This window comes from Toxorhynchites rutilus, chromosome 2 (assembly GCF_029784135.1).
Source record: "Toxorhynchites rutilus septentrionalis strain SRP chromosome 2, ASM2978413v1, whole genome shotgun sequence".
NCBI classification, from domain to species: domain Eukaryota; kingdom Metazoa; phylum Arthropoda; class Insecta; order Diptera; family Culicidae; genus Toxorhynchites; species Toxorhynchites rutilus.
In genome coordinates, this window is record NC_073745.1 from 177,947,126 (window position 1) to 177,974,374 (window position 27,249).

A 27,249-nucleotide genomic window follows, 5' to 3' on the forward strand; every position below is an offset into this window, starting at 1 on the left:
AAAAAGCTGATGAACGTGCAGACATGCATCTTTTCATTTTCCATGGCTAAGGTACCGGCCAACTGCCATAGAGCCACCCGGCATGGCGCTGCAGCATTTTTGTAGAAAGCTCAATAAACATTGGATAAAAATAGCTCCAATGAATTATTGAATTAAAATTAGCCACCTTTTTCCATACATACGTTACAACATATAGCGGATAGATGCGGAATTATTATTCATCTATTCTTCCGATAGTTCATTTCATGAAGTCATCTCTCTTTTAAAGTTTGTGTAGGAACAGTCGAAACGTATCGTTAAAGAAACAGTAAGAACAGGTTTTTTTTCCATTTCATATTCAACCAAATTCCAAATTTGAAATTAATTAAAAAAGAAATCTTTAGCTAATCAATATCACGTACAAAAAAAATACATACATATAAATTGTTTTAAATTGCATTTCAGACGCCATCAATGAGAACTTACACGCCGATTAATCAAGGACCTCTATTTGACGATGATCCGGGGATAATGTCGGAAGTAGAAACTTCTAGTACGGGATTCAGAAGAGGAGGAAAACAACGTTCGTCACTACCGGTTGTACGGACACCGTCAAAAACATTGGAAAGACCCCTTGGTAGGTTTTGGAAATTTTCAATAAACTCGTATATCGAAAGTCACGAAAATTATTTTTCTTTGGGATCAGCCTATTGGACGAGCTCCCATTCTGCTACTCAGCTCTTGTAATACTTACAAAACAAAGAATTTTAGGGGAAAAATCATAAGGAATAAATGTTCCAAGTATATTTCAAACATTGAAAGGTAGTGATTTTCTATAGTGAGGCAGGTTTATGATTGCACATCAGTAGAAACATTTTCGGTTAACTTCAGACAATATATATGACAAAAACAAAAAATAAAAACAATCAAAAGGTGTATTGTAATAGTCTCATTATTATTTGTAGGTTTAGTATTTCTACAATACAGATCGGAAACAAAACGAGCTCTTCTGCCAAATGAAATAACATCCATCGATACCGTTCGTGCTTTGTTTGTAAGATCATTCCCCAGGCAATTAACGATGCAATATTTAGAGGGTCCCAACGTGAAAATTTACATCCACGATTCAAGCAAAGACATGTTTTACGAATTGGAGGACGTTCGGTAAGAAAATGACTTGTATTCTTAATACATTCGTGTAATTTTTCATCGTGCAACCTAGATCGCACCTTCGGGAGATTCGTGACCGTTCAGTACTTAGACTATTTGAATCGAATGAAGTAGCCAGCCCCCAAGTACTTCCAGGAGGAACTGGTGTTCCACAGCCGTTACCTCCAACATGTGGCCAAGGAGTTTGGGATTCTGAGCAGGTAATTTTCACAAAAAGATTTACGTTGTCCAACAATTGTCCAATCATGTCCATAAACCTTCCAACAATATAATTCTGATAGTGCTCCCGTGGTCGAGTGCTTAGCGTCAAGCATTGTCATGCCGGGGGTTCGAGTTCGCCTGGGGGAGTTTCCTTCAACGAAATTTCTTCCAACTTGTACGGTGGTCACGCGTATTCTAGAGCTTGCCACTCCAGAATACATTCAAGGTGTGTAAGGCGCGATTCACATACAACATCCACGTCACGTTACATCAATTACTCTCCCATGCAATTCTTATGGAAACATTTACATACACATACAACGGTAAGTTCGCCGTAGGCAAAATAAGTCCAAGAGAATAGTTGAATGGACGGTGACATTGTATGTGTAGCGCACATTATTCGGCATACACTGAGAGGAAAATTTAGTATATATGACCAATTTTTTGGTAAATATTACCAATTCGCTAGTCATTTTCTACCTGTCATTGGTACATCCTACAAAAAAAATTTGGTAGACACAAATGTCAAACAAAATTATGGTTTGTAAGTCCAGTGTTGGCTCAATTTTGGTTTCAGTAATGGCTGATTTGTTGGCCCTCCATTGGTTCAATATAATCGAGTAATATAATTTTTTTCAAATATTTTTATTCTTATTAAGCTTTTAGCGAGCGAGTTGGGTATCACGGTACTTAAAAGTGTACTTTTTCGGACACTTGCGAAATTTTGCTGGATCGCAAATTGCATCAACTCGTTCTCATCTTCGAAGATTATTTGACGCCGGAAATCGGCACCACGTCGTACGTACTCGAACGGGACATCGAAACAGTAACCCTCGATAATGCTTCTCGTACGCTTCTCGCTTTCTTTGATGGGGCTCACGCTGGTCACGGGTGTCTCTTATTCGAATAAGTTGCCAAATATGATAACCGCGTTCAACACATGAAACAGCGTTATTTCTACAAAATAGAATGAATTGCGTAACACAGTGCCAAATATTTTAAAAATAATTGAGCGTTTACCTATTTTTACTGGAAATCCCAATGGAAGCTGCATAGTGAAAAAATCTCTCAGTTTAGTCACATGCTGATTGATCATTGTGGATCAAAATTGGTAGTACTTGTTCTTTCAATTTAATAAGAAATTCTCCACTCAGCCTCATGCCGAGCCGGAAGTCAGCAGCACCTGCTCGTCGTTTTAATCTTGTGACAGCGGAACATCAAATCTGCCGGAAGAAAACCCTTGTTATTAATAATATTCCGAACATCTTTCACATATCTAACTACTAAATTTATCTGAAATAGTCAAGGTTCATAGTACTGTCGACCGGTTTCGAAACCGGGACCAAATAGTCTTCACTATTGCCACTATTGACCGCCTTCACCAATGGATCTTTACCTTTGTCTACTTCCTCCCTTTGGCGGATTGCCGATCGAATACTCCAACCGCGCTTCTAATGATTGCCTCCGCGCTGACAATACGACCAGAATTAAAGATGTTACTGCTTGATATGACGCTCCAAGTTCGAGTGGAAGCTGCATGTACCGATCCAGCAACGAAGCGCCTTGAAGCAAATTGACCACGCAAACTGATTCTCCCCATCATTCTCAGACGCGGATTTTCTGTTTTTGAGCACCGTGAAGTTGTGATTTGTGGAGGAAATTGTGTAGCAAATAGGACACATATCGCTCCGATCCTTTGATGGAAGGATTAGTGGGCTCCCAAGTACTGCTGTAGAATTGATGTTGTCGTGACGCTGTGTTTGAAATTGTGGAACTTTCGCCGTAGCATATCGTTCATCAGCTAGTGGAGTTTTTGTTACAGACAGTATATTATTGGAATAACACCGACAATCTGCGCTGTTGCTGCTATTTCTCATCTGAGTCGATGTTGTCCGAATCGGTGCTGGTAGTCTTTTTAGCTGTTGATTGCTCAGTGTGAAACGGTTGTTGTTGGTTTCCTCGCTGCTGACGGTACGATTGGTCCAACTGATATCCATCGTTTCCTGGAACAACGAATCAAACAATAATCGGATCTTCAATCAATTGTGTACGGCGACATCCGCCGTTTTTGGCCTCTAATGTCTAGTTTGCCTAAATGCTTACGGCTGCACGTAACTTTTGTATGAATTGTACGATTTTAGCCTAAAAAAGGAAAATATTTAGGTAAAATGCCGAATGTTTACCTCCAAATCGCTTCGCTTCCATTAGAGAAATGGCAGTTGCGCACACACACAGTTGTTAGAAATGAAAATACTCAAGGTTACACATGCTATGAAGTAAAATGTACGAATCATTGGTAGGGATGTACATTGCATCTGACATCAGTTTTACAAAGTTTTGGTAATAAAGGGTGTGTCACATCAAATTGCATCACGGAAAAAACGCTGTAGAAATTTAATTTTTAGGAATTATATCTTCAGCTTTCGCTTATAATCAGATAAGAGTGTATAGCTCACGTTGGCCATGCTTCACTGTCAATTTTTCGTAAATTTGGAAAAATGTCGTCGAACGAAAAAGAGCGTCGTGAATTAATTCTGTACACTCATTTCGAGAATCCGGAGTTGTCACATCGGGACATCGGTAAGATGCTGGGAATCGTCCAATCCACGGTCAGCAGAGTACTAAAACGATACTTCGAGAACCTAACCATCGACCGGAAGGTGAAGAACGGCAAAAATGGATGCTCCGTCAGTGAAAAACATCACAAGCGCGTAGTTAAGCAGTTTAGACGTGATCCGAGAAGTTCGGTCCGGGATGTCGCCAATAAGCTGAATTTGTCAAGTTCATTCGTCCAGCGGACCAAGCAGCGGGAGGGCCTGCGTACATACAAGGTTCAGAAGGCTCCTAACCGCGACGAAAGGCAAAACATGGTGGGGAAGACGCGAGCCCGGAAGCTGTACACCGAAATGCTGACGAAGCCGCATTGCTTGGTAATGGACGACGAAACCTACGTCAAAGCGGACTTTCGTCAGCTGCCGGGCCTGTTGTTCTTCTCCGCAGAGGACAAATTCACCGTTCCGGAGGAGATTCGCAAGCAGGAACTATCCAAGTTTGCCAAAAAGTACATGGTGTGGCAAGCGATCTGCTCTTGCGGAAAGCGGAGCGCCCCCTTCGTGATGACCGGCACGGTAAACGGGCAGGTTTACCTTAAGGAGTGCCTATAGAAGCGCTTACTACCACTATTGAAGCAGCACGAGGGCCCGACCATCTTCTGGCCGGATCTCGCTTCGTGCCACTATTCAAAGGACGTGTTGGAGTGGTACGAAGCCAACGGGGTCACCTTCGTGCCAAAGGAAATGAACCCGCCCAACGCGCCGGAGCTTCGCCCAATAGAGAAATATTGGGCGATTATGAAGCAGGCCCTCCGGAAGAACCCAAAAGTTGTCAAATCGGAGGCGGACTTCAAGAGAAAATGGATTTCTGTTCAAAAAAAACTACAACCTGACGTTGTACAGAACCTTATGGACGGGGTAAAGAGGAAGGTGCGAGCATACGGGGTTGGGCTCGAAGTATGAATAAAAAGAAAATGCCAAAAGTTGTTTAATAGTTTTTATTTTACTGTCTGAAATTTTCAAAAGGATCGGTCTACTGGGCGAATTTCTACAGCGTTTTTTCCGTGATGCAATTTGATGTGACACACCCTTTATTTACAAAAAAATTGTACATTTTACAAATGTTTTGACTACTAAAGATTTGGTAGCTGCATTTACTAAAGTTTTTCTCCAGTGTAGAAATCTCGACTAAGTACTACTAATAAAAATGTCGCAAGTATAGTTACGTTGGGAAGGCAAAAGTTCCACTGGGAACGATAGTGCTATCCAAGAAGAAGAATATAATCCTGATATATATGATTGACATTTATCCTTTAACACGTTGAGCCCCGAATTGTTCTTGCTACTCTTTCCATTAAAGCTCGCAGTTTTAAGTAAAATGATTATTGGTGGTTTCGGCATTTAAATGTATAGCATAACCCTTTAACTGAGTTTTCTGCTGGTCAATGTGTTTCATGAGTGTTAAAAAGGAAAAAAAATAGAAATCAAATAGAATGTGCTTTTTTGCAATTTTTCATCTTCATTTATTGATATTCAGGTAAACTACCTGCTACAGTCTAGAAATTTTGAACTTTTCTTAGTTAAAGTGTCTACATTCTATAGAAAATATAGAAAACCAGATCGATGACAGTCATTTCTCTGGATTTTGTCCACCTGAAAAGCCATAGTGCGTTGACTGCATCATTCCGAATTGTTTTCCGATGTCCCGTTTCGATGGGAGAGTTGATGATTTTCCTGGTGCTTACGCAAAATCAATTCGCGACGTTGCTTTTCCGGCGATGTAATTTTTCCAATTTTCGAAAAACTGACAGCTATCAAAATACAGTGTAAACAATACACTCTAAACTACGTATTTTTTACAGCGTTTTTCCGTGATGCAATTTGATGTGGGGCACCCTTTACTAAAATTTAACTGCATTCTAATATAACACCCGAAGTGGTAAACATGCGAATTGAATAAAATAATTATTAAAATTAAAATAAATATTTTTTGTAGGTGAATCAAAAGATAATGATCATTTATATCCATCCACTTCGTCTCCACTGGTATCTTAAAATCTTTCTATTTTCAAATATTTTTCATTACAGAGCTACTTCAGTGAACCTGAGTTTGATTCAGAATATCGACATCAACATATACACAAAAGTAAAGTGAGTAAACCAATTTTGACAATAATGATAAAGAACAATCGGAACTGTAGCTGAAGGGAAAATATCGCAATATGTTAATTATGAGTTAATTTGTTAATATGTCAATCATGAGTTCGGGCTTGAGATGAGTTTCCATGATAATGACGATGTCGATCCCGTTGAGAAAGTCAACAAACTCAATGTTCTTGAGCGAGCAAGCGTTCCGATGGACGATGGCAGGTAAATTCTGTCGGTTGTTTTCCGGCACTGTTCTAATGGGTGTTCAATAAAAAATGAGAATTATTTCAATACCTTTCTGTAAAAAAAAATAAGAGCATCGTCTGTCGGAAAAAGACTAGGTCCCCAAAGTACACGGTCGAGCAGATAGCGACCGTGAAATCTCAGTGCCGGTGGATGACGAAGAATTATCGCGGGACGTCGTTCGTGATGGGCGATGAGTGTTATTTTCCGCTGTCCCACATTACCGGCAATTTTTTTTTATTTTTATCCAAAATATATATTTTTATTAAGGCTCATATGGCGTCAGCCTAACGGGGCCGGGAGTTCAATTTTTCTACAATGTTTGCTTACAACTATGTTAGTAATATGTAACCGATTACTCGCGGTTGGCTCGAGGTTAGTATTACAAGTGTTCTCATAATTGGTATGTTGCAGTCTTCGATGCTCTGTACGTGTGCCCGACACGGGATATCTGCTATTGGGATGCAGCTGACCATTAATCAGCAACGCCCCCCTAGTCTGTACCCCATATCTAGCGTGGTGCGTCTTTCTCGACTCGAGGAATCCAGGATAGAATGGTCACTAGCCGGCGCAATCATCAGCTCGTGTAGAGTTGTTACCGGCAATGACCGGTGTTATACCAGCGACAAGACGTTCACATCCCCCGGGTTTAAGTACAAATACAAACTTAAGTTTGGGAAGAAAGTTGTGCTATATATTGCAATCTCCGACAAAGGGATTTCAAAGCCGTGGTTTAACAAGGCGAGCGGACTTGCCATCAACCAGAAGGTGTACCAGAAGGAGTGCATGCGCACTTGTGAGGTGGACGGGGAACCGGCGGTCTCTCCAGACGCTAGACGTGGTACACAAATTACCTAAAGCTAAACAACAAGTAACGCAAGACGAACACCCTCCCCCATAAGTTACGTAACGCTAACATAATATGTGCAAATGTCAGTCATTATCATATTTTAGTTTTTATTAAGTATTGAAAATCTCAATGTAGAATGTCAGAATAAAATGTTCTTACGGGTTCCTTATATGCAAGTATGAATGCGACAATGGATGTTGGCAGTCGGTTTTTTTCCGACACAGTTTTACGACCTGGCTGGTGGCTAATTGAAACACGGTTCCGTATTTCAAAAATTTCAGCTTATTCAGGGCATGTTCTACTGGTGACCTAGTTACCAGTTGCACAGTTGACGCACACTGGGTCAGCGTCATCCATCATTTCGCACGCATTGGCTGCGTGCGTTGATCTGCCCACATTTGACGCACCGGCTGCTCATGTGGCAATTTCTGGGACCATGTTAGAACATCAAACAGTTGTTACACTGCGTGACGTCACGTATATCGGTCGATAGCGCCCCAATTCCACGAGTAAAGTGCGATACACTATCTTACAGGGTTTTGCAGTTTAAACGCTCACGCAACAAATTTTAATAACTTCTACAAAAGTGAACCGATTTTTATTTTTAAAAAACGAAAATAAAGCTTATTTTTGGACATTTTCGATGTGACCACCCCTTTTTTCGGTAACGCGTTTTAAACGGTGAACAAAATTCTTCATGCACAACTCTAACATTACAACTTCGATGGTGTTGAAAATCCGAGTTATTTCTTCTTTAAGTACCTCCAAATTTTGTGGCTTATAAACATAGCAACGGTCATTCACGTACCTCCAGAGGAAACAATCGACGACGAGAAATGTTGGAATTCTTTCCATAAGAGGACAAAGTTTCATTAAGAGTTCGGTTGCTCGAGTAATACGATTTCACGAAAAATACACGTTCTTGTAAATTGTACATCTAGACACTAAAAACCGTCCGATCAGACTGAACGAGTAGCCGAATATTATCGTCCCGAAGTGGGGAATGCAGTGTTACCATCGACGGACAGGACGTCGATTCTCCGCCATTCCACTCCAGCACCCAGCGAGCTGTCGAACATATGTTCCTTCGAATCGGATAGACGTCGAGAAGGTTCCGTCTATCCAGCTTTCCGATTCTTCAACGGCACTTGAGAAACATTTTCATCAGCAACAGTTGCACCACGGTGTTCAACAGGAAAATTATATATATTCAAGGCATTACCCGAATCTTGACAAGGTAATTAGCGTTCCATTCCGATTATCTTGTCTCTCCGTTTTGCGTGGTCTTTCGCTTGCAGAACATTTCTCCGTATTCCACGATATCGACGAGAGCAGAACGTAAAGACGCAGTATTCTGTCCTCGTTTGCCTGCACCACAGAAGTCGACGACAATTATCAAGAAGAAAGTGATGCAAAGGAACTGCCTGTTCGTTTGGATAACCTCGCTGCACTATGTACCGAGCTCAATTCAGTGCAGGCCGAGTTGGAGACTTTGGAAGACACGGATTAAGCCATGGATGCGTATCTGCGCGATCTGAATTCGAAAAGCGTTATTGTCACACAAAAGGTACACTCATGCAATTTAATAACGTGTCATCTCGTCAAAAACACATGCAAAACCCACAACGTGAATCCCCGAGTCAAATGAGCTGCGTAAAACTGCCAGATGTTAAATTATCCGTATTTAATGGACAGTTCGAAAGTTGGCTAAATTTCCACGATTTATTTGATTCGATCGTTTACTCTTCATCGAATCTGTCAACCATCCAGAATTTTTACTATCCACGGTCTTCTTTGGCTGGTGAGGTATTGAAGGTGATTCAAACAATACCCACAACAAGTGAACAGTATGCTGTTGCATGGAAGATGTTGACCACGCAACATGTAAAAGAGTTGAAGCAGCTAGGTGAACACACCGGGATGTACTTCTCATTGATTTGATAAGTACGCGGCTAGACCAGTCAGCAGAAGAGACTGGGAAGAAACGCTTGAAAATATTACCTTCGATGAAATTGTTCAATTCTTACAGTGTCGAGTCAATGTACTGCAGTCAGTCGTTATTAAACCTGGTGAAGTACAACAATTTAATGTGAAAAAGATCTTCAAATATGTCGGGAAACATCGAAATATTCCAGAATGCATCACGTGAATGTACAGCTTGTTCGGGTCAACACTCTCTTTATCAATGTAGCGCATTTTCTAAAATGTCCGCAAAAGAGAAGGAAAAATTAATTCGACGTAACCAACTATGCCGTAGTTGCATGCGTCGAGGCCACGTTCTGAAAGAGTGTCCATCAGAAAGCAACTGCCGCAAGTATAGAGGACGACATCACACTCAGTTGTGTTCCGCTCAAAGATCAGTTAATTCAAAACAAACAACTTCAATTCAGCAATCGCCAGTTATTAATCAATCCAGTCACTCGAAGGGTAATGAATATAATGTGCTGGCAATGACTGTGGGCAGCTGTGGAGGCAGCTACCAACTCAGCCCAGAAGCATTTCGTTCTTGTGCTAGGAGAGCGAAAACTGGCATTCGACGACATGGAAACTCCTTTGACTCAAATCGAATACTGCTGACAAATGATCCATCGAACCTCGAACCACTTACACCTGGTCATTTCCTGGTTGGCACACACGTATCACACAAGGCGCCTCTATATATACCAGGTGAAACAATCATTTGAAAAGCACTTTCAGCCATATTGGAATTGCTGTCGGTTTACAAACAGCTCTGGTGAAAATCTCTACCCGGTCGGAAGAACAGGAAAATCGTCAAACGCTGCCGGCGGCTCTCTACAAACTACTACGACGCTTATTCGAACGATGCGTACTATGTTCGACTTTCGCGAATTTATATGACAAAGAAGGGATGATTTTGTTGAATTTCATTCTTATCCAGTTCATTCACTACTCTCGCATGTGAAAACGCAAAAATGGCGTATCCTAGCAATAACATGTTATACATTTATACAAGCGCCTTGGTATCACATACTCTACGACATCAATTACCAGAAATTCGCTCGTTACTGTAGAGCAAATCCAGGAAAGCATCTCAGGAGGCGATGTGTGAAAATTATTGTTAGCCGTAGTTATAGTATCAACCTTTGTAAAGACTAGACGTAGAAATAAAATTTTGTTAAGCTAGTTTTTAAAGCGAATTCAATTATACTCAGAAAATACTGGAAAACACACGAAAACTTCAAGTCAATCAAGACGTTGAAGAACCTTTACATACAGCGACGTCAATTCTCCGCCATTCCACCCCAGCACCCAGTGAGCTGTCGAACAAGGAGCTATTCAATTTTTTTTTTGCGTGAGCGTTTAGCTGAAAGACCCTGGATTTTATTTTCTTTAAATCACATAAAATCATATGAGTTATGATAATTTAAACATTTTTTTGTTTTGACAAAGGACTATGTCTTTGATTTATATATAGGAGGATCACTCTACGAAAAATGTAACGATTTATTAAGAGATTTCTAACACATATTACTCAAAATCATTATTGCGACATATGTTGTGTTATATACCATTAGACAAGAAAATTTATCCAGCAATTTTTTGAAAACGAACACGAACAGGAAACGATTAAAATGAGTATGTTTTTTTTTATTGCACTAACCACTCGCTTTCCTACCAGACGCGACGAGCAGACGAGCAATCTTTTGGTCTGCAATTCGGCGTTAGCTCACAATGTGAGTCAATGCGTATCATGAGTTCTATTCCATTTTTCGGACAAACAGGCTCCCCAATGTTCTGAACAATGTGGCAAAGAAGAGAAAATTGGGCTTATATTTATGTAGATCTTAACTATTTAGACTTGTGTTTGAAAATGATAAATCATGATTCCTTGTCTTCTTCTGCATAGTTAAAATAAACAGAGGAAAAGGATAGTAACGTTTTCAATTGTATATTTGTGTACATTTTTGAACAGAATGTGGTTCCCGATTCCACCCCGTTATCTGATCTTCAAGGGTTTCCATTTGATATATCAAAAGAGAAAAAAAATACAGATTTTGAACAATGAAAAAACTCAATTCAAATGCAATTACTACACACAATCACAGTTCTTTGTCAAGATCCTGTCCGTGCCGTTAGTCTCAGACCCATCAACTTTTTTAATCACGCAATACATATCGAAAGTTTTGATTTACATCATTTTGTTGTTTTTCTATCTGGTTGATGATGATTGACTTACATAGTACGTAGTGCAAAGCGACAATCCAAAAATTTACCCTCAAAGCAGCCCTCAGCATAATAGCGGCGATTGAACTGAAGCAAAATGATTAGAAACTCATGTTACAATTGACTTCAGGTCCAAGCACTGAAGCGAGTTCGGAAGATGTGCTGAGCTGTGACTGGAAAGTACGCCATGAGAGATATTTAAAACAGATTCGAATCATCTCGTGGAAAATTACTGTGGTATCTCCATTTTGTGTTACCCGGCGCAAGTGTTACAGGAATTAGTGCACAACGTTCTCTATTCAGCATCCCGAACAACTATCTCCGAATTTTAACACGGATTCGTAAAAAACCGGTCAACCACAACAAACCTCATGGCTTCAAGGCTTCATTTATTTCGATTTCTCGAAAGCGTTCGACAAAGTACCTCACGACCTCGCCATTACGAAACTTCGTCACCTGGGAACTCATCAACGTAACCACCGCCAAATCGTGCTCAGCCCTAGGATTTGTTCGACGTAGTACCAGCAACTTCCATGATATTTATGCCATGAAGACACTATACTGCTCATTAGTTCGTAGTACATTGGAGTATGCGGTATGTGTGTGGGCTCCATCTCACACAACCCAAACAATCCGAATGAAGAGAGTGCAACGCAGCTTCATTCGTTACCCGCTTCGCTCATTACCGTGGTCTGACCCAACGAACATGCCCGATAATGAAAGCCGCTGTAGACTTATCGCTCTCGAAACGCTTGTCTCCAGACGATCCAATCTACAACGGGTTTTTGTTTTTGATTTGATTTCGGAAAACATCGACTGTCCATCATTGTTGTGCAATGTTTCGTTTTATGCACCTTCCCGTCAACTTCGTGAGCGTGACTTACTGTTCATTACACTACATAGAACCTCTTATGGTCTCAATAACCCGTTGGATGTTTGTCTTCGTTTGTTCAAAAGTGTTTGTGCTGTGTTTGAATTTTACATGTCTAAAAATGTATTTAAAAATAGGATTAAGGGTTATTAGGTTAAGATCAGTCTGTGCAATCGTTTTCTAACATTCGAGATATTGCAAATAAATGAAATAATAAATAAATATTTTCATTCCACTTCCCACACCTATGTGAACTTAAACACGAGTTTTTCGTTTGTTTCACAGTGTTTTGGTATACTACCATATAGTGTTCAATAAAAAAATCACTTAATTTTCAAAATGAATCGCCCCAAATTTCTTGGAATACAACAAATTTCCTCTGCGTTATCACCAACAATATTATTTATTTGTTTATAATTAAAAAATTAAAATCATATAATTTAAAAAATGCATCATGAGTATTAGAAGTATCATACTTAATAGTTAAGTCAAGTACTCTGGATTAATAAAAAGCTAAATCTTCAAAATTCTCCACAGATCACGGATGCTTTAGCCTTCAGTGTATCTTCCATGTGTATTCGGATGTTTTTCCACGCGAAAACAATTGCTCCAACGAACGGTTCATTGTCGCATTTTGTACATAAATTCATAACCGCTGCTACTTCACCTTCGGCGGGCTCCTTATCGTGTTCACGTATTTCCCCTTCAATGTCAGTTTCTTTGCCGAGTTTATGTTTGAATTCTGGTTGTCCAAATTCAGCTAATCCATCGAATATATACTCACTATTTTTATCGGTTTCATTATCAATAATAGTGCCATCTCCAAGCAATACCAATCCACGCTTCTTTAATTTTTCTGGATTAACTTCACGTTTTATAACGGCTTTTGGGCCAGTTGTCTCTATAATTCGAACATTAGCTGGACTGTTGAGGTCAATATATGAAGTGTGTCTTCTTGGGATAATTTCCTCAGGAAAAATAATACTGCTATGCGTTTTGGGAAGAGCACTGTCCTCTGGTTTTATTTTTCCCAAAATATTCCCAATGACCAGCTGCTGTTGCAAATTGCGTTCACCTACGTGGAACTGACCACTTACAAACTGTGTTGTGATTGTTGCTGCATCCGATGGCAGTGAACCATCAATCAGTTGTGATGGTAGACCTTTCACAGGTATGCCCAAATTTCCTGGAGGTTGGGGATTACGTTCGGGAATATTGAGCTCGACTCTTGTAGGTATATGGCCACTCGCTAGCGAAGGATTCAATGGCTGCGGTGCTATCTGAAAACAGTAAAAAACAAATTAGCAACAAACATAAATTAGCGATCAAGCAGATTTCAAGAATTGAAAGTTCGAGTAATGTCAACGTCATTCATTTAGCTGTACATTATTTCTATTGTTATCAATATCTACTGGTTCAATTATAGCTCTTATGGTACATGTTTCGTCTTTGGATATTGAAACCCACTTGCTATAGATATATGAGTAAGTGGGCTTTTCAAGGCCAGAGGCAAGTTGAAATCGTAGTTTAATGCCTCTTTGACAGAGAAAATATCAGAACGTTCGGTGACTCCGAACAAAAACAAATATAATTCATCTTACTCTAAACTCGTGTGGCTACGACATTATTGCTTTCACGGAAACATGGCTTCGTAAAGAAACGATGAATCAACCTCAAACTACACATTCTGTTGCTGCAACCAAAACTCTTCGACCAGCAACATGACTCGGGGCGAAAGTGTACGCAAAAGCTTACAATGCAGCATCATTGAAGTTTCAAATGCAACTGAACTCGAACAAATCACAGTTTGAGTAAGTCAATCTTAGTTTGCCGTTCTTACTTGAAACCTAATAGTGATTCAGAGATGTACAGGAAGCATTGTAGTAGCCTCCAGTACTTTCTCGATCGCAAAAACTAAACCTTATTACACTTACCGAACTTTTTGTGGTACTTTGATGAACAATTCGATGAGTCAGAAATCACCTCAACACAGACGATTCTTGGCTCTGGATAATCTCAAATCTACAATCATCCTAACGCCTGCTTGACTTATCTCTCATAAAAAGCGGCATTATCTACAATGTTGCAAACTGTTGCCCAATATCAATACTAATTTGTCTAAGTTAGGTTCTCGAGCAAATGGTTCATGACGTTATACACCGCTCCATTCACCACGTAATATCAGTTAGACAGCATAGGTTTATGAAAAGTATCTCAACTACTGCAAACCTGATAACGTTTGTGCAGGGTCTGGTTGGGAAGCTCGAAAACCGGAAACAGGCCAACACGGTGGCTGGGCCTGCCGTTGCATCACTAAATGGATGCTCTCCTACTTAACAAGTCGCGAGGGGTTTGTTAAGTTCAATGTCTGGTACATTCAACATCCATTCTGCAGTCATCTTCGCTGCGATTGTTTGATGTAGTGACCCGAATAAATCGCCCCAGAAAACAACTGCAACAGAAATAACCCATCAGAAAAAGTGTAGTAGACTAGACATATTGTGGCGCGGGAAAAATGTCACATAAATGCCTCACAGAGAAAAGTGTAACTTCTATTATAAATTATAATTCGAAAAAATATATTCTGAGGTAAAGTTGATTTAACGAGGATACGGAATCGAGGCGGCCCAAGCCACCAAGACGACGCGATCCGAGTCTATCGCCGACCCGCACGCAAACCTGTGTTCCCAGGATTGCCCGGTTTGAAATGTAGGATACGATCCTTTAGCAAGGTCCAACCGAGCTTTAGCATTTATCCCGCGCCACAATATTTCTAGCCTACTACACTTTTTCTAAGGGATTATTTCTGTTGGAATTGTTTTCTGGGTAGATTTATGCCGGGAACCGTTTGATGTATGCAGACGACCTGAAGATCTATCGTGTCGTTTCCTCGTCCCTGGACTGTTGTATGCTTCAGGAGGATTTAAGCTCGCTAATGGCTTGGTGTGGGGGAACCGCTGGTAATACGGACAGTGGGGTAATATGGACAGGTGGTTGATTTGTATAGTTACATTTTGAATTTCCGATTTCTGTTAATGAGAACACCTTCTACATGTTATTCTATAATATTTAAGCCACTCTATGGAAATGAATACTTATCAAAAGTGGAAAAGGGAAACAAAAACCGAAAGTTATATTTCGGTTTGTGAGTTAACAGAGAAGCGATATTAGGTATGTACGAAAAAGTAAATTCATTTTTGAGTGGAAAAATTTAAATTATTGAAATAATTGTACTGGTGGGGTAAAACGGACAGTTGCCAGTGGTAGTGGAATGAACTGTGAAAAGTCTGTTTAATCTATTCCTAAGCAATCCCCTGCATCTATACATGGAAATCAAATTGCCAAATGTGGACTGTTTAGAAGCTTACTGGAATCAAAAGCAAAATAGTTGAGGGTCTGTCCGTTTATACTGCTGAAAAGCACGATATCACTTCTAGGTGGATTAATTCGATTTTTTCATCATTTAACGGACATTCGTGATGAGTTCAGACCTTGGTTGAATAAAATTATTCCTCTCGCGATCGATAAACCTCTACGCTTGATAAAATACAAACCTGTCCATATTACCCCCACTTCATGTCCATTATACCCGCATCGAAAAAAATGCTGTACTTTTCGGTCTGTTTTAATTTTAGTAAGAAACATTGAGAAATTTTTTTTTATAAAATATATGGCCAATTAGGTAGAAAAACAGTTTATTGAATTATAAGAAACTGCATCAAAGTTTTGGGAAACATAAGTTTCCAAAGATATAGTTAAAGTTCTTCTTAACATGCCCGTTTTACCCCTACCTCCCCTACTTTAAATGGCATGCCCTCTTCGAAGTGTAAGGTTGTTTCATTTACTCGCCAACGTTCTCTAGTAGATTTCGCTTACACAATAGGTGCGGACAAACTAGAACGCGTCAAACAAATCTAAGATCTAACATACTGATAGACTTCAAAGTGAAATTCAACTGTCTGCCTGAACGATAATGGAATCGTACTGTGTAAGTTCCAAATTCGATACGATATCGAAAAGTGTCAAGAACGTCACCAACTACTAAAGGGTGATCAATCATAGGATATTTTTTTTCAATAGCCGTTTTTTGACAGATCATGCATGATTATTTAGAAGCGAATGAACTGAAAAGTTTAAAGCCTCTTTAATCCAACATCATCATTATCATCATCATGTGTGAGTTCTGGTAAACTGTCATCGTGGTTTTGTTCAGTATTGTTTTTCATTTCATCATGAAAAGGCTTACACCGCAACAACGTCTACAAATTATTCAGCTGTATTATAAAAATCAGCGTTCTGTGAAAAAAGTTTTTCGTGCGCTCAGACCGCATTATGGTTGACATAATCGGCCTACCGAAGCTACTATTCGGCATACCATAAACAAAATTGAATCCGAATATTCATTATTGGATTATACTCGACCGAATAGAACACGTCGAGCAAGAAGTGTTGAAAAAATAGCGGCAGTAGCAGAGATTGTACGTGAAAACCGCGATGAATCGATTCGACACCGTTCTCAGCAACTTGACATGTCGTATGGAACAACTTGGTCCATTTTACGGAAGGATCTTCAATTCAAAGCATACAAAATACAGCTCGTACAAGAATTGAAGCCAAATGACCTTCCTGCACGTCACCGTTTTGCTGATTGGGCTCTTGAAAAGATCGAAAAAGATCCGTTGTTTTCGACCAAAATTTTGTTCAGCGATGAGTCGCATTTCTGGCTCAACGGTTATATCAATAAACAAAATTGTCGCATTTGGGATGAAGAGCAACCAAAACATGTTCAAGAACTGCCGTTACACTTAGAGAAAACAACGGTCTGGTCCATAGGCTGGTGGAATCATCGGTCCATATTTTTTGAAAAATGACAATGGCCGAAACGTAACTGGGTATGGGGCTCGCTGCCGCACCATGATATCGGATTTTTTGCTACCTGAAATTGAAGCTAATGATCTCGTTTTCAATAGGAAGGGGCCACTTGCAATACAGCTCGTGGAACAATAAAAATAATTGAGACGTCATTTCGGAGAGCAGCTGATTTCACGTTTAGGACCGGTGAGGTGACCACGAAGATCGTGTGATATCACACCTCTGGACTTTTTTCTTTGGGGATTTGTTAAGTCCAAAGTCTTTTGCCTACTATTCGACACTAGCTCACAATCTGAGTCAATGCGTTTCACGAGTTATTCTCCATTTTCGGACAGGACAGACATTTTAAGTTGGTAGAATCAATAGAGGGATGATCTTAGAAGATGGTTTTACTCTATTATCCTCAAAGTTCAATCAATTCGGGCTGAATTCACTTCTTTATCATGTAGGTCTTGCTACTAACAATTTATGTAATTGTGATCCGGGATGCAATAATATCGACCATGTTGGTCGGTTGTGTAAAAAATGCAATTAAGGAATTTAACTGGCTGCTGATTTGGAAGTTCGAAAGGGTATACTCGCGCATATCAAATTATGATAGCTTAAGTAGTCGCGATCTTATATTATGTTCCCCATATATGTATTCCCGCATCATTTCCTCGAATGTACTTGCCCATTCTCCTTTCCCTTTCCCATACATAAGCAGAACTTAACACCCAATGAGATCAGTTCACTACAGTAGCAATACGAACTTCCCAAGAGAGCACTCATGGCCCTAGGATACTCATTATACATCACCTTTTTAGACTTGTGTTTAAAAATGATAAATGATGCCCCTAGACCCAGACCCATCAACTTTTTTTCAAAAAGTTTTTCACCCGAACAGCAACATGAGGCCGAGCGTTGTAGTGATGGAATAATACCGACTCGAGTCTGGTGGCCAAATCTGAAAGTTTTTCGGCAAAAGCTCACTTTAACCCTTTATAAGGTCGTGGAAACTAGGCAAGGAATCGACTCGAACTTCAAAGAACATAATCCTTACATGAGGAAGAACACATATTTTCTTCTTCTTCTTCAAAGGCACTAACGTTCCTAGAGGAACTTCGCCGTCTCAACGTAGTATTACTTGCGTCATTTTTATTAGTACTTAGTTGAGATTTCTATGCCAAATAACACGCCTTGAATGCATTCTGAGTGGCAAGCTCTAGAATACGCGTGATCACAGTGCAAGTCGGAGGAAATTTCTTTGACGAAAAATTCCCCCGACCAGAACGGGAATCGAACCCGAACACCCGGCATGTTAGTTATGACGCTAATCACTCGACCACGGGAGCACAAGAACACATATTTACCTTTGATGAATAAATAAAGTATTGAAACAGTTAAAAAATTCATGACATTATATTTGCCACTGCCCGTTAACCCCAGAAACACTGGTAATAATATATCTGCCCCTGCCTGTCAACCCCAATAACACTGTTTGTAAGTTCACTTTAATGCGCCTGCAAAAATATTGAACTAATATTCCAAGTACGGCGGAAAAAAATGTTTTTTATGGGTGGCAATATAGTTGCCGTGGCCTTATAAAGGGTAAACGGATCAATTGTTGTATGTAGCTCATAGCGGATCAGTACCTTTCGATCACATCAAGTACAGATCCCGCAAATTGTGTTTATTTCCAAAGAAACTTGACATTTTCAACGCAATAATAATTGAATTTGTTGTGCTAAACTCTGAGACTTGTAAACAATACATGAATTGGTTGACAGATATCGACACTTCTCAATCCAGAAAAAATCAGTTGTTACCGTTGACTATTTTTGGCACCTTGAACCATCTCGTGAAAACGGAACAAATTAAGCCACCCAATATTTTAGAAAGAGTATCATAGGAAGAATTGTTTACCTGTGATGCAGTCGTAGGTGGATTCGGTGTGACTTCTCCTCCGTTATGGTCGAAATGGTGAACGTGGTGATGCTTATGGTCTCGATGCGCTTTGCCAGCACTTAACGCGACCTTATAAATGTGTACCATGGTCAATTCAAAATGTAAATCTGTATCAATTGGACCCGTGATTGAAGGACCGCCAGAGAAAAGTTTACCGTTTGGTTTTATGCTGTAGTCCACCAACTATAGAAAAATAAGAAATTGAACTATTTTGAATATAAAACAATTGATCGACAAAAGGTACTCGATTATGGAATCCTCGTCCAATTCTTTCTGCTTTAATCCACAATTGCCATTCTCCAGTTTTCCCATTCCACGAAGCACAAATATGATGCCATTTCCTCATTCTAAATGGGTAGTTCAGTCTTGAAATATGAAAAAAACAAGATATAATACAATAGAATAATTTGTTTCAGTTGGGATCACAAATGCGTGATGTACAAAACGTTAACACGGCTTAGTATGCGAATTTTACATATATTCAGCTCATCACATAACTCTAATGTACTTTTTCGTTAGACAAGCATTGCGCATTACGAATGATGAATTTAAATTGTTTGTGGCAAAAACACCACATAAATTAATCAGGCTTTAATTGCGAGCTTTCTCGTAACACTACCGTATGAGTTCAGTTTATTATCTTAAACTGTCACATTATCCACTTGCAGTCATCACTCGCTCGTTTATTAAAAGTCACTAGGGTTATGAAATCAATCAAATAGGGATTGAATCATCTAACACAACTGAAGATCGATTAGTATCATGATATAGTATATATACTAAGTAGTGGTATAATTTTCGGCAAAAGAATAATCATTCCGTAGAAAAAGAAAGCATGTGATTATTCAACTTATTCGTGAACATAATCTTACCTGAATAGTGATTGTCCATGTACAGCTAAGCTAATGAAACTCATGCCTCGTGCATTAGCAATCCATAATTGTATCTCTCGTGATTCGTTTTGAACTACAAAGTAAAACAACTTCATCAGACTGGCAGATTAAACCTTTCGTTTTTGTCGAATACTTCTGTATTTTTGATCAATATATATCATCAGTATATTTTACCTAGTTAACCCATCATCTCCCAGCGTATGAAATTTCATACGCAAACTACATAACCCTGTTTTGAAACCTATGAATTTCTGAAACTGAATATTTCAACATTAATATTAAACTACAAGGAATATCACATCAAATACCGATGTGTACGTCTTTCAGTTTCTGTAATTTTATTTGTATTTTGAACGGTACAAAATTTTGACAAATGGAGACGGAAAAATAAGCGTAGCAATTCTATAAATTTTGTCTTTAAAATAAGTGAAAGTTTATGCATCTTGTGACAAAACGCTACGTGACAAGTGTGAAATAGTAATATCTTTCAGAAAAATCCGATGAAAATATGGGAACAACAGTTGGTAATCCAAGAAAAAAATACACGGTATGTCAATTTAACCCAGTACTCGCGCGCAAAATCATAACTCGTATAATCGCGCACGGTGTCATAGATCGTGCGTGTCTCTGTAATATTGCTATTGTGGACTTTCTAAGCTTATTGGAATTTATTTGAAGGACAGGGTATAAATGAATGAAAAAACTGCAGAATTTCAGATTTTTTTTTTCTTCAACTTCATAGATTTTTTGGTCTGTGAGATTTGGTCCGCGAGTATAGAAGGATCTGTATTATAGTGATTTTCAACTCATTTGGCTGGTTCGTCACTTTTTACTTCCATTTTTGGAAGAATGTTGGGAGTGAGAATTGAACTCGTGACCTTTAGCGTGAGAGGCATGGATGTTACCACTACGCCAGATCGCTTCCACCTAGGATTCACAATAGTTTAACAACCGGGTGTGCCTTCTTGGGAGCTCAATGCACATTGTTAATTGTAAAATAGTTCTAGATTTGAAAAAAAAAAACGAACAAATACGAGGATTCACCGCCATCCCACTCCAGCATGCAAACCAGCTATCGAACAACGATCGAAGAGAATACAACAGTTTTTCAGTCATTCCGAATCGAAAATAACTTCACCACATGACGATTGAGAAATTGAAACAAATAACTTCAAATATCCTTAAATCGAACTTGGAAAGCTGTTCTAGAACACGAGAACAAGAGAACAAGGGATAGTCTTTGAATCAAAGTTGTATCAACTTACCTGCGTATGTAATGATAGTGTGATCTCCGGTGTGATTAGTGAAACGTGTCCATGCGCACAGAGTAAATTGTTCCAGTGCTGGCAAGCTTTGTTCATATGTTACGGTACCCTCATTGTTGAAAGCAAACTTATCGACACTGCACTTGTTCTGAGAATAAAAATAAACGGACACAGTTATTGTTCATTATGGCACTATGTTATACAATCAATATGCGTTGCGAGCGGTGAAAGTGAATGTTTAATGGACTGGACATATAAATTTTCCTTACGTAAAGCTCGCACGTAAAAAGGTCTCCTTTTATTGACGTGTATTTTGAAGAGTCACTATTCTTGGTAAAATGAGATTTTGTTTTATCTATTTTAATCGATAGTCTGCCATCGACGATCCATTGACGTGCGCTGAATAAGTAATGTTTGATTCACAAGATTAACAAAAAACCTAATGAATCCCTCAATAAAGAACAAACATCTCGTGCATTTATGGCTCTTGCAAACATTAATATGATCAAAGTTGGTTATTCCAATGAATTCAACGTATTCCTTCAAAACTTTCAAACTTTCTCAATAATTCTAGAGTAAATGTTAGGAATATAAAAAATTAGAAACATTCCGTCCAGTGATGTCATAAATAGTATTTACCTCAACATTTTTCCATTTTATGTTTCTCTAATTTCTTTCTTTTTTCCTTTGTGAGAAAACAATCAAAGGATTATTCTTATCTGTACGACAACTGCAGTTCATGTTTTCATCAGATGTTCATCTTTTTTAGTTCAATTGTTCAGACTATGAGACACTCCGATCAGTTTTTATTCTTATTTGAATGACATTGAGTTAGAAAAGAATTTCAATAGATACATGCATTTTTGAGAAAGACTTGGATCAAGTATGCGCAGAAGCGCAGTTTGGAACTGGCAGAGTATAGGCAGTGCCAAACAATTGAAAAAAAATACTAATTATGCGCAGATTTGAAACAAAATTAACAATATCATAACATCGAAAGAGGACACAAATCATTTGAACATCCGAGGGGAGGTATACTTACGTCAGTGTTATGAAATTCCGTAAAATATCGAGCACTGTAGAGAGGGTCATCATCTAGCAATTTATCATCCACAGCAGCGCCAAAATCCAAGCTCGATTTTTCATTTGATGAAAATATGTAATAATCAGATGAACGTTTAGTTGCAGCATGATTTTTCAGATTTATCTTCGAGGGCTCCACAGCAACATATGACGTAATCTTATTTAGTAACACATATATGATCACCACAAATATTTTGTTGCGTTCGATTTGCATTATGTAAAAAGTCGTCGTTACAAATGTGTTAGAAACGAAATTGAGATAAACACGATACACTTTCAGACGCAATACTGTTTCGATAGTCCATCCGCGGGCTTGAGATGCACGTGATTCGTTGCGTACACGCTGCAACAATTTTGGAGCGTCCGTGAGAAGCAGCAGATCGAACGCGACTACTTCAACGAATGTCCGTTGAAACTGCTAAAAAGAAATGTAAAAGTATGTTTGTGAAACAGTTTCAAGGAGAAGTGGTACTCTTTGAGACCATCTGTTCGTGAACGAAGCGAACGAGTAAAGTGCAGCTAGGATTTTGATAGTGTTTTTTTCATGAATTGAATATTTTCGTAGCGTCTCACGATTTTAATTAGGGAGTTTAGTAGTGGAGTTGAAACGAAGTCATGATTTCATTGCACGCTACCACCTATCTACACGAAAACTAGGTTATGTATGACGTAGGAATTTACTAATTGGCTATATAGAATTTGTCGCGAGCCAATTTCGGTTGGAGAGGCCCTAACACGTGTTATTTCTAAGTATCACACTTTATGCGTGTTAAAAACTGAAGAATAAAAGGATACATCATGGCCAATCATACGGGTTGGTGATGAAGCTATTCTTTTTGACTCGACTGTATTCAAAATTGTTCTATTGAAGTCATTGTAAAGATCATGAATAAAATGAGTCACTTGATCATCAAAAGACTTAAGTCATACATTGCCATATTGGTGGAAATGCCTAAAAATAAGATCAGATTGCCATACAAATGAAACACAAATTTCTGCATTACTCGAGAATTAATCAAGCAAATGAAACCAAATTAGGCGTATGGAGGTTTTAGGGTGCAATAAATGTTTCTATGGTGGCTAGACACATCACCCCCTCTAAGGGGGCTGCCATACAAATGAAAGACAAATATCTGAATAACTCGAAAACTAGCAAACTAGCGCTCCAGCAAATGGAGCCAAATTTGATGGCATGCGAAGGTTTTAGGGTACACGAAACGTTTCTATGGTGAATAGACACTCCGCCCTTCTCTCTGAGGGAGGGGAGTGTGGTACTGTCATACTAATGAATTTCTCCTGTCTGAAAATAATCTGATATTATAATGATGAGTTTTAGTAGAAGTACTAGGAATTATATAGTAAAAGGTAAATTCAACGGGGTCGTTTAGAAGATCAATCAATGAACAGTTCTGCGATTGGACCCGTAAACTTGCGCTTAGTAAGAAAACGTGAATGTTTGAAGGACAAAAAACAAATTTTAAGCGCGACGAAGTTTGCCGGGTCAGCTAGTAACACATAATAACGTATAACAAAATAACACATAAAATATTTTCAAAATTGCACGTCAAACAATCAAATAGTGACAGTGTAGAGTTTGAAAACTTAATCGAAAATTCTTTTCCCGTGTAGCACTTCGAGCATTTCAACTTACCCCATGTTTTTTTTTCAACCCAGGGGTAAGTTGAAACATCAGTGACAATCGACTGTTTGCCTGCAGGTTTTAATGTATGAATTGGTGCCGGACTTTTTTAACTATGATATCTTTATTCAAAAAAAAAGAAAGATTTTTATTTCGTTCGTCAATATGTCAAACAAAAACAGATTGTTAATTTCTCAACTAAGACTAGGACTAGGACAAGTACGAACGGTCATTTGCATAAAACTGTTTAGACTTATTTGGATATATTTTGAATCCAGATTCCACAAGGCGTCTCCCCTCTTTTACTGGGTGCATTACGTAATATTTGAATATATGAGAGATCCCATTAAGCTTATTAATAGCCGTTTTGAGAGGCTCTACTTTGAAGCAAAAGCACACACTAAATTCATGATATTTCAGCGTTTCAACTTACCCCGTTTTGCAAGGCAAGTTGATTCAATGCATATGAAAACTAAAAGTTTTAAAAATTTATATTTTTCGAACATCCAATGTGAATCTCACCATCTCACCAAGTCACCTGCCATACCGTGTATATGCTGCAAACAGATTCAAATATAGTGATTTTTTAAGATAACTTTCAAGTCGAACTTCGAAAAAACCGTTTCAACTTGCCCCAGTGTACCTTACCAATTTTCTCATACCTATGAGGACTCCCCTCATAGAAATCATCGCAGTCTAAATGACTTATGTTAAGGTAGTAGCCCGGTGTGACGACCGAAATTTCAACGCTTTTCCATATTTTTTTTCAACAAAAAATAAAAAGCGTTTTAAATTTTTATATGGTTTTATTAGTGTTTTAAAATATAGAGAAAAAAAATTTTTTAGTTTATTTTGCATAAATTTGTTTTCAATATTTAACGTCAGAGTGGAGTCATCGAAAAGAAGATGAGCTGGTTCAGGGAAGCACACAACCTTCCGAAGTCATCTGAGATAAAAAATTCAACAAGATTATTATTCTGTACACTTTATTTTAATGAACTAACCTATAATATACATGAAAAAAAACTAAAACATAATGGCGGATTCGTGAAAAATCCAATTTTTTTTATAACTAACTATTTTATAAAATAAAATAGTTAGTTATTTAAAAATTAAATGTTTTAAAGATTACGTATTTAGATATGTGTCTAGAAAAACGTAAAATTTTTAAAATCGGTTGAATAGTCGGTGCTTCCCCGAAATTTCGAAAACATGGTTTTCGAAAATTTCGTTCTATTGCGCGAAAAAAATGTTTTCTACTAAACATAACTTTCAAATGCTTGAAACTAACCATAACTTTCAATTTACTAGCAATGGTATCGCAGCGTTAACGTTACGCTTTACAAGTCATACGTGATACATGTCTAACCAAAAAATAAAATGAGCCTAAAAATAACAGAAAATGTCATAACTCTCAAATACTGGTGTAGCATTTGTATAATATACAGTAGAACCCCGGTTATCCGCGAAATAGTCTGACAAAGTCACTGCGCGTAACGAAAATCGCGGATAATGCAATAAAGGACTAAAAATGAGGTACAAATACGAAAAAAAGATATTTCAGCATGAAAACTATGTTTCAATATAAAAATCATTAAGCTGTCCATCTATAAGGTGTGTACAACAGTGGTCAGATAATGTTAAATTCTTGACCGAAAAGAAAGGGCATAAGTCTACCACTCATTAACAATTTTCGGGAAGCCTTATGTATTTACTATGAAACTCACTTTCGCGGTTAATCCGCCCCGTGGATCATCATTCTACTGTATATGGTATTGCAATATAAGATCAATATGAGCGAGCGAAACAAGAGACACATTGCAACTGACCGAGAAAGATATAGATTCACGTTAAGCTCTCCTTTTTACTCTTACACTTTCCAACTTCCTTTTGTAATGAGGTGTAATACGAGGGCAGTCCGATAAGTACCCTACGATAAGTAGCCTACAAAAAAAAACAAAAAAAAATTGGGATAGTGGCGATTTATTCCTCAACATAGTCTCCTTTAGCTCGATACACTTGACCAAGCGATGCTCCAACTTCTTTAATCCATCTGAAAAATACGTTTTCTCAAGGTCTGCAAAGTAGGCCTCCGTGGCGGCGATACTTCCTCATTCGACCCACATTTCTGTCCGGTGAGTGAAACAAAAAAAGTCGCACGGGGCCAAATCTGGAGAATACGGTGGATGTTCGTAGTGCAATTCGACCAATTTGGCCGTGACGACGGCAGAATTTCCATTTTTCTAAAATCCGCGGACACGCCCACTTCCACACAAGGTCGAAACAAAACTACGAGTCCGATTCGGCTGGAATTTTGACAGTAGCCGTTTACGAGAATGTATTACACGACAAATAATCTGTCTTGTGATACTGACACCATCTGGCGATGAGGCTCACTACTTATCGCACCGCCCTCGTATTGCCACGCGTTTATGCAACAGTCGGCCTTGGTTCGATCTCCATTAACATCGTTTGGACTTTTTTTTTGGGTGCAATCCCTTCTTGAATGGCGTTAACGTTCCCTGTGGAACTTTTGCCGCATCAACGTATGCATTAACTAGCGTCATTTATCAATACTTAGTTGATATTTCATAAGCCAAATAACACGCCTTTAACGTATTCCGAGGGGCAAGCTCTTGAATACGCGTGACCACAGTGCAAGTCGAAGGAAATTCCTTTGACTAGAAATCCCCCGGCCAGAACGGGAATCTAACCCGAACACACGGCATGATAATGTGTGACGCTAACTACTCGGCCATTGGTGCACTGGGTGCAATCCCAAAAGAGAGAATAAACAAAGAGATGTCTGCTCTCATACATACAAACATTTTTAAAGTTTCGAGACAGATGATTTTTTCTGACGAATAAGGCGGATTAACTGCCATCAAGCTCCTCGAGTTCCTCGAGTCCTCATCGTTTGGTGTTAATCGCCTAGATGAACGTGCTCAAGTTGATGCTATTTACACCAACATAAAAACCGCCTTCGACCACATTCTGCTAAGGAAACTATCCCGTCTTGGTGTTTCTGAATGATTCATCAACTGGCTGAGGTCATACTTTTCTGGAAGAACGTTCCGTGTCAAGCTCCAGTCAAACACTTCATTCCCGTTTGCTGTTTCTTCGAGAATTCTGCTAACCAGTAATCTGATCTTGTGGAACGTTCGTCGCTTATTGTAGCATCCGGATGTGTGTCGATCAGGGCCCAAAATCTTCGAAAATGAAAAATGAAAATCGACTTTCCTCTTAGTAGCTTCGCTGCGACTAGGACTACTTCGCCATCAACATGACTTGAATTGACGAGCGTTGAGAGCGAGGATGACTGACGAACTATTCTAGTAAATGGTTATTCAA

General features: G+C 38.8%; 2 protein-coding genes and 1 long non-coding RNA gene across 11 annotated transcripts in view; 1 reads left to right on the top strand and 2 right to left on the bottom strand.

Moving 5' to 3' along the window:
• Positions 1-27,249, top strand: part of LOC129771693 (coiled-coil domain-containing protein AGAP005037) — a 164,857-nt gene that overhangs the window by 59,427 nt on the left and 78,181 nt on the right. For all 9 annotated transcript variants that reach the window (XM_055775613.1, XM_055775621.1, XM_055775619.1 and 6 more), the window contains exons 5-8: positions 445-616; positions 945-1,143; positions 1,202-1,349; positions 5,991-6,053. In XM_055775613.1, coding sequence (XP_055631588.1) covers positions 445-616; positions 945-1,143; positions 1,202-1,349; positions 5,991-6,053 — 582 coding nt within the window. The remainder of the gene's footprint in view (positions 1-444; positions 617-944; positions 1,144-1,201; positions 1,350-5,990; positions 6,054-27,249) is intronic.
• On the bottom strand, positions 2,195-3,340 carry LOC129771697 (uncharacterized). Its single transcript, XR_008742455.1, has 3 exons — positions 2,747-3,340; positions 2,371-2,573; positions 2,195-2,307 (listed from the first exon to the last, which is right to left on the bottom strand). It is a non-coding gene; the product is annotated as an uncharacterized LOC129771697 (long non-coding RNA).
• Positions 12,573-22,676, bottom strand: LOC129771694 (uncharacterized). The gene is made up of 6 exons (XM_055775622.1): positions 22,219-22,676; positions 21,177-21,324; positions 19,891-19,984; positions 19,263-19,383; positions 18,977-19,201; positions 12,573-13,479 (listed from the first exon to the last, which is right to left on the bottom strand). The coding sequence occupies exons 1-6, from the start codon at positions 22,471-22,473 to the stop codon at positions 12,721-12,723; spliced, it is 1,602 nt and encodes a 533-aa protein (XP_055631597.1). The 5' UTR covers positions 22,474-22,676; the 3' UTR covers positions 12,573-12,720.

Coding starts and splice junctions, on each gene's coding strand:
- LOC129771694 (XM_055775622.1), bottom strand. CDS start 22,473: ATGCAAATCGAACGCAACAAAATATTTGTGGTGATCATATATGTGTTA. Junction 19,985..21,176: donor CACTATCATTACATACGCAG/GTAAGTTGATAC, acceptor TTTACTTTGTAG/TTCAAAACGAATCACGAGAG. Junction 13,480..18,976: donor CACCTACGACTGCATCACAG/GTAAACAATTCT, acceptor TACTGTTTTCAG/ATAGCACCGCAGCCATTGAA.